At 40.1% G+C, this 23,871-nt stretch overlaps 4 protein-coding genes and 1 long non-coding RNA gene across 6 annotated transcripts; 2 read left to right on the forward strand and 3 right to left on the reverse strand.

The window, feature by feature from the left end:
• Positions 1 to 420: 420 nt before the first annotated feature.
• Positions 421 to 2,366, forward strand: LOC124176318. Its single transcript, XM_046557443.1, has 4 exons — positions 421 to 571; positions 679 to 821; positions 1,886 to 2,011; positions 2,081 to 2,366. The coding sequence occupies exons 1-4, from the start codon at positions 514 to 516 to the stop codon at positions 2,198 to 2,200; spliced, it is 447 nt and encodes a 148-aa protein (XP_046413399.1). The 5' UTR covers positions 421 to 513; the 3' UTR covers positions 2,201 to 2,366.
• A 2,964-nt stretch (positions 2,367 to 5,330) lies between these two features.
• LOC124175657 (peptidoglycan-recognition protein SC2-like) lies at positions 5,331 to 8,165 on the reverse strand. The gene is made up of 3 exons (XM_046556058.1): positions 7,977 to 8,165; positions 5,793 to 6,137; positions 5,331 to 5,707 (listed from the first exon to the last, which is right to left on the reverse strand). Exons 1-3 carry the CDS (start codon positions 8,086 to 8,088, stop codon positions 5,331 to 5,333), a joined length of 834 nt encoding a protein of 277 aa, XP_046412014.1. The 5' UTR covers positions 8,089 to 8,165.
• An 839-nt stretch (positions 8,166 to 9,004) lies between these two features.
• LOC124176322 (transcription initiation factor TFIID subunit 5) lies at positions 9,005 to 12,894 on the forward strand. The gene is made up of 10 exons (XM_046557445.1): positions 9,005 to 9,429; positions 9,519 to 9,704; positions 9,778 to 9,980; positions 10,066 to 10,262; positions 10,351 to 10,555; positions 10,634 to 10,753; positions 10,823 to 10,968; positions 11,065 to 11,202; positions 11,353 to 11,546; positions 11,614 to 12,894. Exons 1-10 carry the CDS (start codon positions 9,367 to 9,369, stop codon positions 12,118 to 12,120), a joined length of 1,959 nt encoding a protein of 652 aa, XP_046413401.1. The 5' UTR covers positions 9,005 to 9,366; the 3' UTR covers positions 12,121 to 12,894.
• Positions 12,394 to 15,823, reverse strand: LOC124176323 (enolase). Of its 2 annotated transcripts, XM_046557446.1 has the most exons (8): positions 15,666 to 15,783; positions 15,432 to 15,504; positions 14,886 to 14,982; positions 14,627 to 14,800; positions 14,160 to 14,317; positions 13,761 to 14,061; positions 13,369 to 13,655; positions 12,394 to 13,246 (listed from the first exon to the last, which is right to left on the reverse strand). In XM_046557446.1, exons 2-8 carry the CDS (start codon positions 15,494 to 15,496, stop codon positions 12,925 to 12,927), a joined length of 1,404 nt encoding a protein of 467 aa, XP_046413402.1. In that variant the 5' UTR covers positions 15,497 to 15,504; positions 15,666 to 15,783; the 3' UTR covers positions 12,394 to 12,924. The 2 variants fall into 2 exon arrangements, with proteins under 2 accessions (XP_046413402.1, XP_046413403.1); XM_046557447.1 differs by lacking the exon at positions 15,432 to 15,504 and having other exon boundaries at positions 15,666 to 15,823.
• Positions 15,824 to 22,230: 6,407 nt separating this feature from the next.
• Positions 22,231 to 23,196, reverse strand: LOC124175011. The gene is made up of 3 exons (XR_006869058.1): positions 23,169 to 23,196; positions 22,811 to 22,947; positions 22,231 to 22,546 (listed from the first exon to the last, which is right to left on the reverse strand). It is a non-coding gene; the product is annotated as an uncharacterized LOC124175011 (long non-coding RNA).
• Between the last annotated feature and the right edge of the window lie 675 nt (positions 23,197 to 23,871).

Below are 23,871 nucleotides of genomic sequence, written 5' to 3' on the forward strand. Positions count from 1 at the left end.
CACTCAGGCGGAGTAATAGTTGAAAATTTTTATTAGAATATTGTAGTTTGTTGTTAGCAACCGGAGTTCTAGACGCTTCGCGAGTAATGTGGTAGGACTCACGGATCGAAGGTGAGGGAAAGCAACACGTGGCACAGACAAGCTTCGCGGCTTGCAAGCCTTCTGGAATTACGTCGATTAAACCCAGTCGCAGCCATCTTTTAATCAAGGCTCGAATAATTCGCCGCTATGATTTTTATGCGAAAATTTACGAATTCCCAAAATCGTAGGAGAAAGTGAAACTAACGTTAAGTTGAAAAAAAATTCATTCGTTAATAATGCCGGCTGTACGATCGGATATTCGATATTCCTGATTGCAGTGTACTTCGGTAACTCTGCACTTACCAGAAATGTGCTTGGTTAGCTAAATTAAAACCGAATCGCACATTCAGCAAAGCCGATTCTAGAGTCTCCGATTCAAAGTAGACCGCAGTTGTATTCGTTCGTTGATCGCGCAGAGGTAAAATTCGCAGAATGTTCGTCGCGAATTATTTCTTCGCTATTTCCGGGTTACTCGGTGTCGTTTGCATCGGTGAGTCCGTTTAAATTCATACTTTACCTGATTATTTTTACATTGCGCATTTTCTTCTCTTCTACTCTTTTCTTTTATTACTGGTTTTGCATCCAATTAATCGACAGCTGGAATTGCTGAATCCGTGACTTCCAAATGCTCCGGTCGACCGCATTACAACGTTTCATTAACCGCCTACTATCCCGACTTCAACAGCGGCTTTGAATCCGATTATCTGGACGCCCGGGGAAAGAAATTGCGACCGTTGCAGGTGAGAACTACGCCAAGAAATTGATTGTTTGAAATCAGCCGCATACTGCGAACGCAGTTGAAATATGAAGTCTGCAATGAAACGTGAAAAATTGATTCCTCACAATTTCGATCGGAGTAAATGTATAGCGAACAAATCGTGCAATTGATTCCGCGATTTGACCGTATAATGTCATAAAAATTTCCCACCTCGTCGCAAGCTTTCGTTAAATTAGTTCAATACTCTTTCTTACGCTTTTGAACAAGACTGTATGTGGGTGAAAAAAATTCGCATCTACTTTTCGTTCTCAATTTTGATTAACGACACGGTGCTAGAGATAACAAAGTATTTTTTCAATCATATAAATCTCTGTGGTTACATCGCTGCTTCTGACCAAGCCGCGCACATTTTGATATTAAGCAAATCACGTTACAGCACGATTACCTAATTGACAATTTGTTTTCGCCGACGGCGGTCAGCTGCTTTTATAAATGTTACCGAACTCGGGACTTCACCGAGTCGTATCACATCGCATATTCATCCACAAGCCAGAGTTCTTCGGTGTGATTTACGGTGTGATACGTGTGTGTACCGCGTATACATTTGCAATTTGGTTAAGTTATAAACGTACATGCGAACGTAGACCGCGTATCCCATGAGGGGAGATGACCGCTTACGTAAACTGCTGTTTTATATGTATCAGGTTCATTTCCTCGAGCGTTTTATCAAGCCGACCGGATGAGCTCATATCGAACATTTTATATCATGCACCACTGTAGCTTGAAGCGATTTCCGAAAGGTCGAAATATCGCATCGTTACATGGATAATCATAAGTCACGTGTGTTTTCTTTCTTAAATCCAAAGACACCGATTACAATCATTTTTTTGGGGAATCAAGCTGCTGGATGCATTGGAAAAATATCAGTGAACCCCGTGCAATTGTTTAAAAAAAACCTGTTTTCTCGTACAGCAAAGGAATCGCTCGATCTTGTCGCACCGATGATTTTTCATGGTTAATTTTTCCTCGCGTTCCAGAGTCCACGAGTTTCATTTTCTTTCTTACTTTCTCGATCCTGTGTTGCAGAACTTCCTTGACGGACGATGCGACTACGTCACCGTCGGAATGGACGAGGATCTAAACCTTGCTTACGGATCAAGCATCTGCGTTCCGGAGATGAACGAACACTTCGGAATTAACATACCGTTTCAGGTGAGAATCTCGTATCCAGTATCGCTTCGCCGGGTGAAAATATGCTTAACTTTTTCAACGTTTTCACAGGTACGAGATTACGGTGCAAATTTAAAAGGCACCGGATTCTCAAGGATGGACATTTGCGTGAGGAGCGAAGAGGACAGCTACGACAAAACCGTGAATGGAATAGTCACCATCTACGTCTAGCTGCGACATTGTTACTTTGAAAATATTTCAGATGATCTGATATACCTGCGTTTGTCCATTCATTTGTAAGATTTATGGAATCGGAGAATATTATATGCGCTATGCTTGTAACGACAGAAACGCTTGATGCGAATTTATATGTGTATTAAAATATTCAGGTATAGACTTTAATAGAACCACCGTTGGCGGAATTTCTCTATTCATAGATGACGGTAGAAAAGTTATCGAAAAAAACATTCTCCGTATATTGTAACGATCGAACCTAATGATGAGTACACGAAAGAGAAATGCATCTGCAGTTCCAACCGACTCGAACAATCGGACGTACATGGTAAGATTCTGACAGTAATATTCTGCCTACCTGAATCTTTCGGACCTTCGCATGGCACAGGGCTTGCTTGTAACAACTTTCAGTTTTTGTATGATGAATAATCACTAATTGTGCAGACGAGAGCTTAAGTTTGCTGGGTTTCTTTTTAGCCTGAAGAGCTCCTCATTCCGATCTTTCTATTATCGCTGGGCAGGCTGAGGGACCTACGGTAAAAAGTTTTTTTTTTTTAGATGTGTTCAATTCACAAAACGTCTTAATACAACTCCAGTATTAGTTTTAGAATTCAGTTCCGAAAGTGGGTCGTAAATGAGGGCAATTGGCCAGAGTTTCCAGTGAATAAAGCTGGTCTTATCCTGTCAAGAATCATGTGACGTCGGTAATTCGCACATAACGTTACACATGCAATTATAATAATAATAATGTTAGTTTCACAACAACTATTGTTATATATAGTATGTTGAATCGTACGGCACGGGAGCCGTGGCTGCGTAATTATTCGAGAGGCACGTAATGTTTCCTGTACGAGACTAGATTGTGTCGGATAAAATCTAGGATTCCCTCGTCAAAACTACACACTAAATTTCGCACTTCTTGCGTAGTTACAACAGCTTTGTTCGGGAACTGTTTGGTGTACGGTTATTATACATATATATGCACGACGGCAAAAGTATTTCCGCCTAATTTGATACCATTCAAAACAAGTCGTGCATTTTTATTTTTACATCAACGTATTCATCGGAGACTGTGCGTAATAACGCGAAATTGTCTACTCCGTTTTTTTATCGTATATATTTTTCATCCTTTTGACTAATTTTAAAAAATTGTGGAAAAATAAATTTCCACATTAATGTACCAAACTCACCAGCGTTTGTGAAATCGCGAGTGCTGTACGATTCATCTTGACGTTTCTCAACCTACCGATGGCTACTGATTGCGGGAGCAACATTTGATGGATGGAAGAACCAGTGAGATTCGACAGTTAAACTTGATAACGACTATGGCTGGTAACACGAGGGAATTACCCTGTACATATATTACGTTTATTACGCGGTAGCAAAACAGTGCACAAATCTCTTCGTTTGCTCAATTTTTTCAATTCGGACTTATGCGTACTCTGCATTCGCGCATTATGATAAATAATATGTAAAAAAAAAACATACTCTGCACACTGCTGATTTTATTCGTGTTTACGAGATTTTTTGTCCGCACAAACATTCCGGTATCGGATCGATGGACTTTTTCATCGTCAGCTGTATTATGTCATTGCGGTATTTCAGACGTCTTTACAAAGAAGTCTTTTTGACAAACTGTTTGGCAAAACTGATAGACGTCTTTTCGGGTTGTAGAGCATTTCTTTAAAAATCTCTTAGACCTCAGGCGCGTTTTCAGGGGTGCGTCATTCGAGTTAGTTACAAGTTATTTTGTCTCTTTAACAAATCTGTTGTCAAGTAATTATACAAAAAAAAAAAAAAAAAAAACGGGCCTCACCTGTTACATACAATAACTATTAGAATTTCACAAATTTATTTCAAAGCACATTTTATTTAATTAGCAAAAATCACCAAACAAATTTGTGCATGATTGTAATATACATACATGTGTAATATATTTTACATAAAAATAGAAAATGTATAGAATCTAATACGCGGGTAAAAATATCGGTCTACATTATATTATTTCAACACATTACATGATGTTACCTAATAATTGTTAGTGATTATACAAACTGGCCAATCATATTGTCTGGATCTAATTGTAATAAGCGAAGGCCATGAACGCGTTGAAAAAATCGTTAGAACGATAGTTCAAAGTGTATTCCGAATGTCTAAAAGTGGCGATCATCAATATAGGCGTTTTCAAATCCTTGAAATTTGGCGAAGGGAAAAAATTTTAAGAGCTTAAAACCGGATAAAACGAATCAAAGTACATACAGGCAGATCATATCGGTTCATATGTATTTTCCCGCGCCCATCAATCACGCGTGGAAGCAATGAGAAATATCTTTTTCTCCATCGTAATCCGCGACACTAGCTGAATTCGGCCCATGGAAACTAATTGCAAGTGGGAAAGTAATTGCGAGCACCGCAGCAAATCCAGCAAATAAATTTTCGAAATCTATGATTCTAGTTGGAGTTGTATATTATAATCTAACCGAGATAAGATGCAACGAACGCCTAATCATCTCGGGGTTTCACCATAATTATTGTAATTATGATTAGCAATATGCTGCATGATATACAATCAACGCAAAGTATAAAATGCAAAGATGGGCAGAGTGCAGCCATAAAACGGAATAATGTTCACTTATCTGTAACGACTCCCGGTTACTCAACTGACTTGATCGTTTCTAACTTCAAGCATATACACATAATTATTCATTTCTCATTTCTGATTAGGTGTACACATCCTACATCAGTCGCGAGGCTTGCGCGTATACATACATACATAGAAAAGCTGTTTTTTGTTTTGTTCTTTTATCTAAAAGTACAAATAATTTTTACATTTTTGTGTCACAAAACTGTGCTAGTTTATTCATTATTTCGTATATTTTTTTCTACCATTTTTAATCTTTGTACTATTTTGCCGAGGCGTTTTGCCCATATACATACATATTGTGCAAAACTCCTCTTATTTGGTATATTTAATGCTAAAAGCAAAGTTTATAACTTGTTATAGGTACTACATCACCATTAGGTTTAAAATGTAAAAAACTGTCCAAACAATCCGTTCCAACAAGCGTGCGGTAGGTAATGAATGAATCAATGAATCGATCGTTCAATCCATCAATCGTTCGATCGATCAATCAGTGGGATTCTTCTCAACGGTCGTGTTTTCCGTACCGACGTCGTTCTCCTCGACTTTCTCCCCCGTGCTTGTCTCGGATTCCTTGTACGGCACTCCCAAGGCAATAAGGCCCGTCCATCTCTGCGTCCCGGTGAGGTTCTTCGTACCCGGCTTGAAGACACCCTTTCCCGAAACGCCCCACAAGGGCACGGGATTCGGCTCCCAGTGCGGCATTGTCTTAATATGAGCGTAAAACGTTTCCCCCGGACACTGAGTGTCCCGGCCCTGCCGGTGCCCGATGAGCTTGTAATCTGGCTTGACCTTCCCCAAGGAAATACCGCAGTCGATGAGCGATTGGAAAGCTTCCAGGGACGCGTTGTTAGGCATGCGTGCTGAAAAAGGGAGGAAAATGCGAGGTCAGAAAATCGATGGGATCGAGTCGAGCGCACGATTCGCCGGAAGTGGATAAACACTCACAGGTATAATCGCCGATTATGCAGATCCCGATTCCTTGACCGTTGTACCCTGGGCAATGGGCGCCAACGTGGTCCCACCCTCTGCCCTCGTAGACGTTTCCATCCCCGCCGATCACGAAGTGGTACCCGATGTCGGCCCATGTGTTTACGTCCATGTGAAGGTCTTGGTAGCTCCGGACGATGTTGGCGCAAGTTGTTTCGTCGTAACAGTAATGGGGTATTCCTCCATGGTGCGCCACTACGTAGGATGAGGGTGATACCACCATTGGCAAGTATTCCTCCGTTGGTGAACGGGCTCGCCATTCGCTGCGGCTCACTATTCTCGGACAGTTAGACATTCCGGCTGCTGCAATTTCATTATACATCCTTGCTTACGTATACGAGGGAATTGTATAATGTAGTTACATACTTATAACGCGGTTGGTTCTACATGGCAATGGGATTAGCGATGACTCGACAAAATTTCAAATACAACCGAGTTACGAATCGAGCATATCGTACATATTTACGTTTACGTGGATCAATCTGGCCTGCAAATGACCACCGAGAAGCGATGATCACGAAAGAAAAGAAAAAAAAAATAGAATGGGTAAGTCCAATCACCTCTTACAGTGTACATAACACATCGCGTAAGCGAGGATCACGCTAGTTGCGCTATCATATTCTCGATGGTTTGCAGCAATTTAATGTTTTTAACCAACCTCCACGTGGTTCTACGATAATGACATCACTGTCCGTTATTATTATAACTATAGAGCTGCTCTTAGCATTGAATTTTCATTTTTTACATTTCTTGTTCCGTCTCCCGCGTACTGAACTTTGTTTGTGAATATGCAAATATATGCGGTGCACATATGTGAACAAGTTATTAGCGAAAGGTGTTGTGGTGGAGTACTGGTGACCAGGAAATGAGTGGTACTTTTTTATGCTCACTCTAAGGTTACATATTGGGTATATGTATATGAGAGCTGCACCGTGGGAGTTACGAGTTGGATGCGAAAATCTTGCATTGTCAGAATTTCATAAATCTAGTGTACGATAATTACCGCAATTGTTTGTCTTTCGACATTTCGAACCTGATAACCGATACTCGAGTCTTACCACGATAACACGATAACAAATTCAGAGTCTTTCTTTCGTCAGGCTGAACGTAATAATGATGTGGGAATAGGAACGTTGCATTTACACTTCCTTTTGCGGTGCACGTGATTTGATTATCGTGTTGTTTGTGGCATTACGTTGTATCTCGCCTCAATTACGCTGTCCGGGATTTTTACCGGTCAACAATACTCATCGACTCGTTCTAAACTTACACCTGATGCCTGCTAAACGAGTCTGAAACTATTAATCGTGAATTTCATTGACTTGACGCGATTGATTACGATACGAGAAACTTCACAAAATCTCGAAGAAAAACCTCGCACTACAACTTGAAAGTAACACTGTTTACAGTAAACGATCTTCGTACCTGCATCGCGTTAATTACAAAAACTTCTGCTCGATTGTCGAAGGTAAAAAAGTCGTGCCAAGGCACTGTTCTTGAAAGATGCCGTGAAGTACGCTACTGATATCAAACCGGAATTTTCAAACATGGATAAGGCCTGATAATCAAAGGATTTTTTTTGTGCGAGTATTAATCCTCTAACGATAACCTTTCGCGTGAATCAGGTGAGATCATAAAAACAACGCGATTCAATCAATTATCCTAAATCTGTTGAAAATTCTTATCAATGGAGTAATCGGAATGAATTACTGATAAAGAGGAACGTTTGAATCAGGTTGTTAAGTGCAGCGGGACTTCGTGCTATACTACGCGATTAATGTTTTTGTTTTGCTTTAGAAATATATTTTAATAGCAGTGCATAAAAATAGAATACTGTACCATCCAACTATTGAGACCATGCAGGAACATACTAGAAACTACTGATTGAAATTTTCAGGCCTCAGATGACAAGGAAAATAGTTAACGCTGAATAAATTTTCTTCCGTGTACGGCCATGAGATGCGCACGACGAATGCATCTAATTTGCAGGGGAATTCCCAAACGCGTTGAATTTCCTATTTGTGTAACTCTAGCCGAACGAATTGTACCATTATCTATTTCATTTTCCGCTTTCAATATATTTTCGTTCAGCGCAAAGATGGATACTAAAAACAAGTCGGAACCAAATAATCTCACCCTTACTTGGTGTGGTGGAAATTGCTTCTTCGGAAAGTTTGATGGGAGTTCCAATCGCCAGAGAGCCGATTGTACTCAAGACCACAATGATCGATTTGTAATTGGCAAACCGACTCATGGCGAGGGAAAACTGAGAGAAGTGCGCGGACCGAATTATAGATAAAACTGGTGGTCAATGCGCTCACGCAGCCGCTTTTAAACTAAAAACTAAAGGACGCCGGGTATTCCCTCCCAATCTGATCGTAGGTTCTTTCAGATCTTTCCCCCTCCTCCCTCCCCTCCACCCCACCCCACCACCGCTTAGTTCGAGTGCTTCTACCATAAGCGATTAATCTCAATTACGGTATAAGGATGGCTTGCGATCAAAATCGATGTTCTTTGTGCAGTTTAATATTCTTGTACCTAGGAAACTATTCGTAGGGAATGATCCGAGGATTTCGAGCATTGAGTTGTGTATCATTTTCATCTGACGAGATCTGCCTCTAACATACTTTCCGAAGTTCAGAAATAATATACATACTATGTTTTCATCGCTTTATCTAGAATTTTTATTTTCATTCTCGCTGTGTATAAAGAATTCCATGATAACTGCTTCGCGTCTTGATAAATTGAAAATTTTTCTATAATACAAGTTTCGGAATATAAATGCTCCAGCATGGCTCGATATCGAAAAATTAATAGAAAGATGTACAGATGACTTCTGTAGATCATTACGTGGATTAATTGTTTCTCAAATATGTGTTAGGCATAAGAATTTCAATACATCATTTGCTATGTGAATTCAGAAATTTGTACAACATATGTACAAAATATGTTAGAACGTGACATTCTCATCAGCTGTAAAAAAGTCTAAGGCAGAATAATATTGCTGAGCTTTCTTGCACAGGTAATTCTAAGTTGTAATTCGTGTAAGACTTGTGCATTTATAAATTCTGATCATTTACTTATAATTGTTCCCGTTTGATTGTAATTTTATTGGATTTATTTCTATTCTCTATGAAAAATTGTTAGTGGTATGTTGCTATCTCTGGCAGACGATGGACCTACTACTACCACTCCATACATTCAAAATCTAGATACTGTATGTCGGACTGGCGTGGAAACGTCCTTTTACAAGTCGGGCAGTTTCCTACGCCTGCTTATGATGGAAGCGGCAACCAGACACGCAGCTAAGTTGAGGGTGTATTTTATTCAAGGGGCATGTTTGGAGTCACCATATATCTGACTGGTCAGCATCGTCAGCATGTTGCGTGTCACATGCGCTAGACAAATGGGGCGGCGAAATTGATCGTGTCTCCGGATAGCTAGCATCCTCGTTCGCGTCTGACGATTTCGATTCCTCGGATCAAAATTTAAATCACAGACGCGGTGCAGACGGGAAAAAAAACCTGCAACCATGGACAACGAGAAAAGCACAATGCTTGCAGTACTGCAGCTGTTACGGAAATACAATTTAAAGGTAAGCGTTGACTTAACCTCAAATTGCAAATATGACATGTAAACAAAACTGTACCGTCAGATTAAAATACGCTTCGGCTTTCTCCCCAGGGTACCGAGGAGTTATTTAGAAAGGAAGCAAACTTGACGGATGTTTCAGCTGAGGATAGTCAACAAACTGATTCTGAAGTTAGCAGTGTACTATCAGCTTACAAAAGCGAGGGTGATCCAGCGCTGTATGAGAAAGCCTATACTGAACTTAAGAAATTCGTCGAAGGAGCTCTGGATATTTACAAGGTTTGCGATAAACGATCAATTCTTTGTGCATTTTTGTCCGACCTTATCTTACATTTACTTTCGCTTTCTGTAGCATGAACTTGGCACAATATTGTATCCGGTATTGGTTCACATGTACCTGGAACTTGTTTACAACAACCATTCAGGAGAAGCAAAACAGCTGCTGGAGAAGTTCAGTGGTAATTTGGAGGAATATTACCAGGAGGATCTGAAGCGATTGTCAAATGTGACAAAACGGGAACAGATTGCTGGTAATGAGCTGACGGATACTTTCAAGTGAGGATCAGAGCTATGGGATTGATAAGAAAAGTAAGCTGTACAGGTAAATTTGTGACAGAAAATGACGATTACTTTCTTACAGGTCTAACCAGTTTATTATAAGGATGTCCCGAGACACGCTTTCCATACTCAAGCGGCATCTTCAAGAGAAAAAACATAGCATTTTGCTCAATATTATTCAAGAGCATCTTTACTTTGATATGTACGAAGGTGTCGCTCGGAACAAGCAACAGATTGAAGCAACGTCAGGCGCTGTTGTGGGGGAAGCTACGCGGCAAGGTATAACTTGAAAGCAATCAATGGTCTATGTCTTAAATTTGTTCAAATATCTGATCTTCAACTTCAAGGATTCCTTTCAATTCCATAGATAACAAGGCTAAAGTCTATTATGGGCTTTTAAAGGAACCAGATATTCAGTGCGTCCCGCCGGCTGAGGAAGAAGAAGACGATGGCGGTGGGGAGGGAGGAGATAAACCAAAGAAAAAGAAAGCAAAAAAAGATCCACTCTTTTCTAAGAAAACTAAATCAGACCCTAATGCACCTCCGGTCGGAAGAATGCCCCTACCAAATTTGTTAGTTTATTTTTGCACTTTGTTGATTCTAATCGATTTGACTTTGTATCGCTGCTTAAAAAGATTGATCGTATTTAGGAAAGATGCTGATAAACTGGAGAAGGTTAAAGCATTGAGAGAGGCTTCAAAGAGAGTGGTATTGGGGCCAGACAGTCTTCCGTCAATATGCTTCTATACTTTATTGAATTCAGTACACAGGTACGACTTATATTAAATATTTTAAATCATATCGATGATTCAATGACACTTTCGCTCATATAATTGCAGCGTTACTGCTGCAGAAGTCGCAGAAGATTCCAGTTTGCTTGCCATTGGCTTCAGTGATTCCGCAGTAAAAGTATGGAGCCTGGTTCCACAAAAATTAAGACTGATGAAAAGTGGGGATCAATTACAAGACATCGACCGCGAAGCTGGTACTCGCGACTCTTTCTCCTTTCAAAAAAATCTGCCTCTGGCTTTTCTAAGTTAATGTTTCTGCTGTTATCTTTAATCTGAATAATTCTCTTAAGACGATGTACTTGTGAGAATGATGGACGACAGGACAGCTGAATCGTCGAGAACCCTATACGGACACAGCGGACCTATTTATAGTTTGTCGTTTAGCCCAGACAGAAATTTACTACTATCTTCATCAGAGGACACCACAGGTGAGCATGACACAGTGAACATCAAGGTTCAGTTTTTATCAATGTATAAATATTGGTGATATTTGTCTTAAATATTCTACGAAAAAGTATCATCTTTTCTTAGTTTGCTCAACAATTTGCTCAACCTGACATTTCTCTTCTCGGTTCCAGTAAGGCTATGGTCTCTTCATACGTGGACCTGTGTTGTTTGCTACAAGGGTCACCTGTTCCCTGTTTGGTCCGTGAGATTCTCACCACATGGTTACTATTTCGCGACAGGTTCCCACGACAAGACTGCAAGACTCTGGGCAACTGACGCTCATCAGCCTCTCCGAATTTTTTCCGGGCATTACTCAGATGTCGATGTAAGTTGCATTTAATTAATTTTCGCACAATGCGAATTTAACTCCTTGTTGTCCTTTCCATCCTTAGGTCGTACAATTCCATCCAAATTCAAATTACGTTGCTACGGGATCCAGCGACCGGACAGTCAGACTGTGGGACTGTGTTACTGGAGGTCAGGTCCGGTTAATGACCGGCCACAAAGGTCCGATATATTCCCTAGCATTTTCCGCGGAAGGTCGCTTCCTGGCGACTGCGGGTGCCGATAACAGAGTCCTGATTTGGGATTTAGCGCACGGACATTTGGTCGCAGCCTTATCCAGCCATACAGCCACAGTACATTGCTTGTTCTTCAGTAGAGACGGTAATATCTTAGTGTCAGGATCCCTCGATTCGACACTGAAGCTTTGGGACTTTACCAAACTTGCTGAAGAAATGAGCTTGGAGGACGTTAACGTCTCGCATAATCCTGACGTCAAAACATGCGTCGAGACCTACCTCCTACGAACTTTTCCGACAAAAAATTCACCCGTTCTCACCCTCCACTTTTCGCGAAGAAATCTTCTACTAGCAGTCGGTATGTTCGAAGTATCTTAGACCAGTCCGGTTCTTCCAGTGCTCGCGATTGTCAGTGTGAATTTTAGAATGAGTAAGAGTTCATTGAACTAAGTGTGAGGTTTAAAATTGTTTCATACTAAATGAACAATCCAGATCGAGCTTAGTATTAATTTTTTAAGCTGTAACCTCTTACAATTCTATAAAATAGCAATATTTTGATAATTTTGTTAGATGTGTTATACTTCACAAAATTGTTGTATAAAATTTGGATCAGAGGTGTAAAGGATGCGAGAAAGAAGACAATACAACAAATTTAAATGATTAACGTTATTTACTCGTTAATTGCGAAAATGTATAGTATCACTTTACATTACAGTTTCACGAAATAATTACTCACGTAAATTCACAACGATTATTGTTATATCAGCTTCATCGACCAATCATCTTCTAGCCCCTAAATACTTTAGCTCACTGAATAACACGGTATTATATTTTGTAATACATTTACATTAATATATTTATTAAATAAGAATCTACAGTAATGGGATGGATAAAATGAGAATTTTGTTAAAACTGAGTAATGAGCGTATGCTGATCCATGGAAAAGGAAAATTTTTCGCCGATAATACACAGCAGACTAGTACATTAAGAGCAGGAATATAATTTTTCATCGAATCTAACATTACAGGGGAATGCTTGCCTTGCGAGATTAGGTAACTGATTTCAAATTATAACCACGCATTATCGTTCTGTTCATATTTCCACATGAAAAGGCAGACCATTCTCAATAACGGTACGATAAAATTGTGATAGTACTTCTTTCAAAAATTTAGCGAGCTAAATTTAGGCGGTGGGGTTGCGGAATTTCTCGCCAGCATATTTCGCAGCAGCTCCAAGCTCCTCTTCAATACGAAGAATCTGGTTGTACTTTGCGAGACGCTCCGAGCGGCATGGGGCTCCGGTTTTAATCTGGCCGGTAGAAAGACCAACTACTAGATCAGCAATGAAGGTGTCCTCAGTTTCTCCCGATCGATGAGACACCATGGTTCCCCATCCGTTGCTCTTCGCTAGCTTGTGAGCATTGATAGATTCGGTAACACTACCAATTTGGTTGACCTTCAGCAGCAAACAGTTGCAGGCTTTGGAGTCGACAGCCTTCTGGATGCTAAGGAAAAAAACTTGATTAGTGAATAAGCAAAAAAAAAAAAAAACTCATCGTCACGAATTTTATTGACATAAACACAAAGTTTATGTTGAGAAGCCAAAGATATATTTGAGATAACTCACCGGATGGGATTAGTCACTGTGAGATCGTCTCCAACGATCTGAATAGGTGTTGCAGCAGTGATAGAGGTCCAAGATGCCCAATCATCTTGGTCAAACGGATCCTCAATTGAGACAATTGGGAACTCCTTAACGAAGTCAAGGTACAGATTTTGCAGAGCCTGTGGCTCTAGGAATTTGCTAGGATCTGAGGCTGGATTCTTGAAGTCCAAATCATACTTTCCATCTTTGAAGAATTCAGATGCGGCGACATCCATGCCAATCTTGATCTTGCCTTCGTATCCGGCAGTCTGAAGGAATTCACAGCGTTTGATTTCAGGTGAGGTGAAATTGGACTTGCATTATTTAATAATTACAACTTACACTCGTGTAATATTGAGTAATACTCTTATTACCTTGATAGCATCGATGATAAGATTTAGAGCTTCCTTGTTGTCCAGAATGTTGGGCGCAAATCCACCCTCATCACCAACGGCGGTAGCATCAAGTCCAAACTTCTTCTTGATGCCTGCCTTGAGGTAATGATAAACTTCACTGCCCATTTTCATCGCCTCAGTGAAGTTTGCCGCACCTACAGGCAGAATCATGAACTCTTGCATAGCGAGTTTGTTGCCAGCATGAGACCCTCCGTTAATAACATTGAAGGCAGGTACTGGAAGAATGATCTCAGGATTTCCTGCCAACTCTGCGATATACCTGTTAATACAAGGATCAATGATAAAAAGTGTTATGGTTCCACAGAGACCACTTACAATTAGATTGAATGATGTGCTGGAAATATCTTCCCATCTTACTTGTAAAGGGGAATTCCTTTCTTAACGGCGCCAGCCTTGCAAACAGCAAGGGAAACACCAAGGATTGCGTTAGCTCCAAGTGTCGATTTATTTGGGGTTCCGTCAATCTTGAGTAGTAGGTTATCAATATCCACTTGCTGAGTGACTTCTAGGTTAGCCTTAGGATAGAGAAATATTTGAGGTAAGAAAATGATTTATTCGTTTCTTATCATCATGCCTATAAAGTTACGATGAGCAATGTATGCAACAGAAATGATAAAATTGAAAAGTTTTTATTCATTACTGAGATTACTCAAATCTTTGTGTAATACCTCGTAGAATGACATTGATCATTCAGGGTAAGCAACGCCATTTATTTAATTTAACTGGAATAGTGAAATGTATATTACAGAGTACTAAATTTGGATGAAGCATCATAAGCATTGAGAAAGGTGATTTGTTACATCAATTTTGCAACTGTTATCTACCTTGATAAGTTGAGGAGCAATGATCTTGTTAATGTTATCGACAGCCTTAAAGACAGATTTTCCATGGTACTTGGACTTGTCGTTGTCACGAAGTTCTAAAGCTTCATGAACTCCGGTCGAGGCACCAGACGGCACTGCAGCGCGAAACAATCCATTTTCAGTAACCAAATCAACCTGTGGAAAGAACAAGAGTTTATTATTTCACCACTCCCTGGTCCACAGTTATAAAAATAATGATAAATAATAGCGCATTTCATACCTCAACAGTTGGGTTTCCACGTGAGTCGTAGATCTGACGGGCCTTGATGCTTTGGATAGGCATATTGTTTGCCTTGGAGCAGGAGCTGTATTTGGAACTGATAAAGCGGGAAAATTGATTATTAAATGGTTAGCGGATTTTGACTGAGAAACAGTTCAGTTTGATATTGAGTTTTTAATTCGCTTGAGACAAGTTACATCACAACAGAATATGGCAATAATTAATCACGGCCGTTCTAAATTGTGTTACACCATACTTAATTAGTTCCGTTTAATGACCTACAATTCTTAAATTTATTAGGCTAGATTCATCGAACTTCAAGCTCTGCACTGGTAAACGCCCAGAATAACTACTGCTTGACATTTAATAGTGTCAATTAATTTGACCTTAGCAAGGTCGCACAGCGACATTGAATTGCAAGGTGCACCCGGAAGTGAAAAAATGATACTAACACGAAATAGAACGAAAAAAGAAGAAAAGCTGATCAAGTTGACACTAAAGTCGTAAGTGATTTGAAAAGGAGTGAAAATTGAAAACTGCGATGACCTCCGGCTGACGGTGAAATTTCGGCTGATCGAGGAGGCGCGGAGTCCGGCTTGCACGAACCACATTCGTGTAACTTAAAAGGAGAGTAGAACGTGATATTACATAAAATCTACCGGCAGTAGACCCGATTTATAGCATCGCAGTATATTTTCGATTAGGTGAAAGAAATGAAAAGGCACCTTGGTTGAGAATAATCACATAACTAGGGTCTTTCTCGAAAAAATTTCAACTCACCTGAGAACGGAATGGAGCGAAAGGCACGGCTAACTAGCTGTGCTTGAATCAGACTGATCCGTGATCGAGCTACCAGTGTGACCTACCCGTGACCTCTATTCTTACGCCGTGGTTTCAGACACCGTGGAGTACGAGTCTAGGTATCATACTTATCGATTGCGAGTTTGCTAACTTAGGCTCGATTTTCACGGGCGTCAAACTGAACCGGCGGACGCTCATGAAAATGGGTACCAACGCAACGGCAACATGCCGCGAGTTTGACTACGTCGTTGAGTCAATGATTCTCAGTTGCGTTTTGATCCTAAGAATTGATAAATATAATCGTTAAGTGGAAGTATGAACAAACGGAGAAAATGGAGAAGCCAAAAGAAAATTGAATGAAACGTTAGCATTTTTTTCAGGGAAGAAAACAATTTAATTTAATCGCATTATTTCCCAATCATGCAGTCGTGCGTGATTAAGATGCCTTTTCATATATATGTTTATGACCGCACACTCCATACCGAAAATATTATGGTGTGTCAAGAATAAATTAGATTGTTTTCTTATATCTTGGGTTCTCAAACATCTACTCATAGAGTTTATCGACAAGCTCTATGGAATATGCTGCAAACATCGTATGAAGAGTTACAACCGCAAAACGTGAGATTTCGTTCGTAATTTCTATGCTGTTGGTCCTACGTTATTTTTGATGCATTTTTGCATTCCTACGGTTCCGATTAGTAAAAATAGAGCCCTGAAAAAAGATTCCAAGACGAAAAAGATCCGAATTCTGAAAACCGCGAAAAAGTAAGACTAACCCCTTTGGATTTTTTCAGTCGAGATATGGCTGATTTTAGAGAGTAGTTGAAGTTATTCTTCAATACACTCTATCGTCCTGAATTTGGAAGAGGAATCGATTGCACCTGGTCCAAGTAAGCTGCGAGAAACGGATGATGAGTGACAACAGAAAAATGAGGACATTTCTGAGTGTTTTTATTCTGTTGGTCCATCGCTATTCTGGCTGTCTTCTTTCCGTATCTAAGGGTCAATTAGTCTGAACAGAGTCGTAACAATTGTTCCGGACAAGAAGAATTTCTGGGTTACACAGTCGCAAAGTAACGTAAAGCCGACTTTTTTCAACATCAGATGAAGGATTACGACAAAAAAAAATGAAATTTGCACAGAATTTTTGAAAGGTGGAGCAGAAAAATCACAAAATTAAAGCTACCAAGTTTCAGCTATGTATTCAATATGCTTCAAGTCTACTACAAGTGTTTCAGCGTCAGTGTGTATTAATTTAATAAGTTACCAAATAATATAAAAGTGACGGATCAGAAGTGATGCAAAAGTACGTTTAAACATTACGTAAGCAATCTAAATATTGTGTGTGGAAATTGATGTGCAGTATACATTGACTAAAGCAGAGTACAAAACATACTATGTCGAATAGTTATTATCATCATTTTAACAGATAGTTTGAGTTTCGGCCTGCGTACAGGTGCGACACGCCTCTGCAGAACACGATATATGATGTATGATATCGTACAGTCTATTTTATACGACCTGTATTGAAGTAAATAAAAAACCAATTTTCCTCGTTTGTATTTTTCGTATTTTCAACATTTGTTGCCTAAAAAAAAAGTAAGCCCCTTTGGATTTCTGGTGGAAATTTCGACCACTTTGAGAAATGCTGGAAACAGTTCTTTAATGCTTTCCGACGTGATTTTGCTAGAGGAATCGATTGGCCGCAGTCCCAATACGCTACAAGCAAGAATTATTCATTTCGAAATGGGATTCTATTCGACACGCGCTCGACGTATTTCATAACATTAATATTCATAATTATTCCAACAACTTTTCATTTGCTCTATCGATCTTCAATTTTCGTAGGCATAGAATCGAAACGCTGTTTTAGCTAGTCACGAGTGAAGTATCTACGTTCGGTGAAGAAGCAGAATTGTTTTTCGGAAATTGTTCGTATGGAAACAAATTCAGAGTAACTGTGATACATTACGGATGCGCTACTTTTGATCGCGATAAAATGGATGCTCCGTATATGAGACTTTATTTAAGGCAGTGTCCTGATTTTTCTCGCAAAGTTCGTCGGAATAGTGCATGAAAGAATTTAATTCCGGCACTTTTCAAAATCGCGATAATTTTCGTCAAAAATACAGAGGGCCTTACTTTTTCTTCATTTTTGGAGCCGAAAGTTTTTGGTCTCAGATTCGATTCAAATGACTCTTACCTGACTAATTGGACCCTGAGGAACTCAGAAAACGCAGCGAAAAGAGGGTGAGATCAACAGGAGAGAAATGGCGAGCGAAAAAGCACCTGCTGAAAAATGTGGAAAACTCAGCTTCTCGTTTTTTGGCTCTAACTTTTGATACGTTGATCGCAGCGTATTGGGACTGCGCCCCATCGTTTTCTCTCGTAAAATTACGTCAGAATAGTGCGACAAATAATTTGTTCCAGCATCTTTCAAAATCGCGAATATTTTCGCCAAAAATGCAAAGGGGTTAACCTTACTTTTTCTTCATTTTTGGATCCGAAAATTTTTGGTCTTAGATTCGATTCAAATGACCCTTACCTGACTAATTGGACCCTGAGGAACTCAGAAAACGCAGCGAAAAGAGGGTGAGATCAACAGGAGAGAAATGGCGAGCGAGAAAGCACCTACTGAAAAATGTGGAAAACTCAGCTTCTCGTTTTTTGGCTGTAACTTTTGATGCGTTGATCGCAGCGTATTGGGACTGCGCCCAATCGATTTCACTCGTAAAATTACGTCAGAATAGTGCGACAAATAATTTATTCTAGCATCTTTCGAAATCGCGAAAATTTTCGCCAAAAATGCAAAGGGGTTAACCTTACTTTTTCTTCATTTTTGGAGCCGAAAATTTTTGATCTTAGATTCGATTCAAATGACCCTTACCTGACTAATTGGACCCTGAGGAACTCAGAAAACGCAGCGAAAAGAGGGTGAGATCAACAGGAGAGAAATGGCGAGCGAAAAAGCACCTGCTGAAAAATGTGGAAAATTCAGGTTTTCGTTTTTTGACCGTAACTTTCGATGCGTTTATCGCAGCGTATTGGGACTGAGCCCAATCAATTTCTCTCGCGATATTACGTCGGAATAGTGCCTGAAAGGATCGATTCCAGCACTTTTCAAAATCGCGAAAATTTTCGCAAAAAATGCAAAGGGGGTAGCCTTACTTTTTCTTCATTTTTTGAGGCGAAAATTTTAGGCCTCAGATTCGATTTGAATGACCCGTACCTGACTAATTGGACCCTCAGGAACTCAGAAAACGCAGCGAAAAGAGCGTAGGACCAACAGGAAAGAAATTACGAAGGAAAAAGCACCAGCTGAAAAATGGCATAAACTCAGGTTCTTGTTTTTCGGCTCTAACTTTCGATGCGTCGATCGCAGCGTATTGGGACTGCGCTCAATCGATTTCTCTCGCAAAATTACGTCAAAATAGTGCATGAAAGAATTCATTCCAGCACTTTTCAAAATCGCGAATATTTTCGCCAAAAATGCAAAGGGGTTAACCTTACTTTTTCTTCATTTTTGGAGCCGAAAATTTTTGGTCTTAGATTTGATTCACATGACCCTTACCTGACTAATTGGACCCTGAGGAACTCAGAAAACGCAGTGAAAAGAGGGTGAGATCAACAGGAGAGAAATGGCGAGCGAGAAAGCACCTGCTGAAAAATGTGGAAAACTCAGCTTCTCGTTTTTTGGCTGTAACTTTTGATGCGTTGATCGCAGCGTATTCGGACTGCGCTCAATCGATTTCTCTCGCAAAATTACGTCAAAATAGTGCATGAAAGAATTCATTCCAGCACTTTTCAAAATCGCGAATATTTTCGCCAAAAATGCAAAGGGGTTAACCTTACTTTTTCTTCATTTTTGGAGCCGAAAATTTTTGGTCTTAGATTCGATTCAAATGACCCTTACCTGACTAATTGGACCCTGAGGAACTCAGAAAACGCAGCGAAAAGAGGGTGAGATCAACAGGAGAGAAATGGCGAGCGAAAAAGCACCTGCTGAAAAATGTGGAAAATTCAGGTTTTCGTTTTTTGACCGTAACTTTCGATGCGTTTATCGCAGCGTATTGGGACTGAGCCCAATCAATTTCTCTCGCGATATTACGTCGGAATAGTGCCTGAAAGGATCGATTCCAGCACTTTTCAAAATCGCGAAAATTTTCGCAAAAAATGCAAAGGGGGTAGCCTTACTTTTTCTTCATTTTTTGAGGCGAAAATTTTAGGTCTCAGATTCGATTTGAATGACCCGTACCTGACTAATTGGACCCTCAGGAACTCAGAAAACGCAGCGAAAAGAGCGTAGGACCAACAGGAAAGAAATTACGAAGGAAAAAGCACCAGCTGAAAAATGGCATAAACTCAGGTTCTTGTTTTTCGGCTCTAACTTTCGATGCGTCGATCGCAGCGTATTGGGACTGCGCTCAATCGATTTCTCTCGCAAAATTACGTCAAAATAGTGCATGAAAGAATTCATTCCAGCACTTTTCAAAATCGCGAATATTTTCGCCAAAAATGCAAAGGGGTTAACCTTACTTTTTCTTCATTTTTGGAGCCGAAAATTTTTGGTCTTAGATTTGATTCACATGACCCTTACCTGACTAATTGGACCCTGAGGAACTCAGAAAACGCAGTGAAAAGAGGGTGAGATCAACAGGAGAGAAATGGCGAGCGAGAAAGCACCTGCTGAAAAATGTGGAAAACTCAGCTTCTCGTTTTTTGGCTGTAACTTTTGATGCGTTGATCGCAGCGTATTCGGACTGCGCTCAATCGATTTCTCTCGCAAAATTACGTCAAAATAATGCATGAAAGAATTCATTCCAGCACTTTTCAAAATCGCGAATATTTTCGCCAAAAATGCAAAGGGGTTAACCTTACTTTCTCTTCATTTTTGGAGCCGAAAATTTTTGGTCTTAGATTTGATTCACATGACCCTTACCTGACTAATTGGACCCTGAGGAACTCAGAAAACGCAGCGAAACGAGGGTGAGATCAACAGGAGAGAAATGGCGAGCGAGAAAGCACCTGCTGAAAAATGTGGAAAACTCAGCTTCTCGTTTTTTGGCTGTAACTTTTGATGCGTTGATCGCAGCGTATTGGGACTGCGCCCAATCGATTTCACTCGTAAAATTACGTCAGAATAGTGCGACAAATAATTTATTCTAGCATCTTTCAAAATCGCAAAAATTTTCGCCAAAAATGCAAAGGGGTTAACCTTCCTTTTTTTTTTACCAAAAAATTTTTCGTCTCAGAATTGATTCGTTTGACTCTTACCCGACCAATGGGACCTCAAGGAACTCAGAAAACGCAGCGAAAAGAGCGTGGGATCAACAGGAGAGAAATTACGAAGGAAAAGTCACCTGCTGAAAAATGTCGAAAATTCATGTTTTCGTTTTTTGACCGTAACTTTCGATGCGTTTATCGCAGCGTATTGGGACTGAGCCCAATCGATTTCTCTCGCGATATCACGTCGGAATAGTGCCTGAAAGAATCGATTCCAGCACTTTTCAAAATCGCGAAAATTTTCGCCAAAAATACAAAGGGGTTAACCTTCCTTTTTTTTTTACCAAAAAATTTTTTGTCTTAGAATTGATTCGTTTGACTCTTACCCGACCAATCGGACCCCACGGAACTCAGAAAACGCAGCGAAAAGAGCGTGGGATCAACAGCAGAGAAATGACGAAGGAAAAAGCACCTGCTGAAAAGTGTCGAAAATCGAGGTTTTCGTTTTTTGGCCGTAACTTTCGATGCGTTGATCGCAGCGTATTGGGACTGAGCCCAATCGATTTCTCTCGCAAAATAACGTCGGAATAGTGCATGAAAGAATATATTTCGGCACTTTCCAAAATCGCGAAAATTCTCGCCAAAAATACAGAGGGGTTAGCCTTACCATTGGATGAAGAATATAAAGACAGCTACCCTCATGGGCTTTGATGTGACATCCTAAAATTGCTCAGTGAGATGTTCCAACGGTAGAGTTGAGAACTCATTACAGAACATCAGAGAATTACCGATTTCGACATGACGCTGGCTGCATTCACCTTCTGAGTAACGCAGTCTTAGCAATGGTTAGCCCAAGCCAGTACTTAGCCTGAGTGTACTTACCGACTTGTCGGCGATACAAGAAATTATTAATGAGAATAAATATCTTTCAAAGTTCGTAGCAAAACAGTGATTCAATCAAAGTATAGGTACCCGAGAGAAGAATGTATACATAGATCATGAATAAAAATAGATCAGATGTAATAATGATGCAGAGACTAAAAAGTATAAATGTATATGCGGTCTATGTACGACATTGATATATATGATTTATTTGTGATCAATACGTGATGCATACTATAAATTTTATAATTTTCTAGGAAACATACGAGATTATCAACTAGAATCGGCTATAATATGACAATAAAAGAATTGTTCTTTTCGATATGGGATTCAATTCGACATGCAGTTCATATATTCCATAACATTAACATTCAGAATTAGGAGTAGGAATAGGAGTGGGATCAGGAGTAGGAGTAGGAATAGAAGTAGGATCAGGAGTTGGAGTAAGATCGTAGTAGAAGTAGGAGTACAGGAAGAGGGCAGGGGCGGAAAGGGTAGGGTGGGGTAGGGTAGGGTAGGGTAGGGTAGGGTAGGTTAGGGTACGGTAAGGTAGGGTAGGGTAGGGTACTCCCACTCCCACTCCCACTTCCACTCTTGATCCTACACCTAGTCCTACTCCTACTCCTGTTCCTACTCCTGATCCTTCTTCTTTAATTCTGATCCTCCTCCTTCTCGTCCACCTCTATCGGCCGCAACCACCGCCAACCACCTCCAACGACCACTGCAAACCACCTCGGGTTATACCCCGAATACTAATAAATATTTCAAGTATGAGAACTTATCAAAAATATTGTGTAAGGATCAATATAATTTTTTTATCGTCACATTTTACCGAGAAGTGTATGAGCAAATTATGAAAAATTATTGGAATTTCATTAGCGCATTGATAGTGACTAAATTCGGGCTTGCGCGAAAAATGAATTGAAATAATTCACTGTAAACATGACAAGTTTGAAAAATTTCAGATGAAATATAATCACAATTGCCATTAAATATTATAAAAATGTTCTACTCACCGTGCACAAATCTTCGTCATCTTTGTCCATCTCGTTCTCCTCGTCTTCCTCGTCGTCCTTGCCCTTGTTCACCTCCGACCCTCTTCAACCACCGCTAACCACCTCCAACGACCACCGCTATCCACCACGGGTTATACCTCAAATACCAATAAATATTTTCAGCATTAGGACGCATCAAAAATATTGTGTAAGGATTGATATAATTTTTTTCTTTACACATTTTATGAAGAAGATTATGAGAAAATCATGAAAAATTATAGAAATTATATTAGCGCATTGATAGCTACCGAATTTGGGCTTGCGCGAAAAACGAATCGAAATACTTTATTGTGAACGCGACACGTTTAACCAGAATTACGGAAATATAGTCCTGAAGGTCAAAAGTCACCAGGTCAAGGACCTGGACGGCCAGAACCACGTAGCGCTTGTCCTGGAAGTCGAATTTCAAGTGGTAGCGGCCCTGGAGCGCAGGAACCACGGAGCGCTTGTCCTGGAACTCGAGTTGCACCAGCAAGTGGACCCGGACCGCAGGATCCAGGAGGTGGAGAACCCGGAACTCGAAATCTGCGGAGCGCGATTCTCATACGTCCTCTCTACTGCGCGGTTGTTTCCCGACTGGGTATTCGACTAGCTGATTTTCGTCTATATAGATCGATGACGTCAAGAGAAAAAAAATTTTGGGTGGCGTCACTTTCTGAACATCCGAACATCCAAACTTTGTTTTTTACCTTTAATACGATGTATGATGTACGATGTGTGGTGTATGATGACAGGATACGATGTATAATGATTTTAGTTTGTTACATTTCAGACAAGAAATACGCACGTTATCTTTCCTGCCGATTCCAGACTCGAGACCTAGGCCCTTCGATGGTCAGCCGTTGACTAAAGATGTATTCTTCAGTGGACGGGTCAGCTTATAACGCTGCCGTTCTGCGACAGTTGGATGATCAAAATTTTTGCTGGCACCTTTCAAATGTGTGTTAAAATACACTCGAAGTCTTAAGAAGCTTCGTTCTTTCTCTCTCTATCAAAAAAAAAAATCGTCGACAATCACCTTT

This window comes from Neodiprion fabricii, chromosome 2 (genome assembly GCF_021155785.1).
Source record: "Neodiprion fabricii isolate iyNeoFabr1 chromosome 2, iyNeoFabr1.1, whole genome shotgun sequence".
Lineage (NCBI taxonomy): Eukaryota > Metazoa > Arthropoda > Insecta > Hymenoptera > Diprionidae > Neodiprion > Neodiprion fabricii.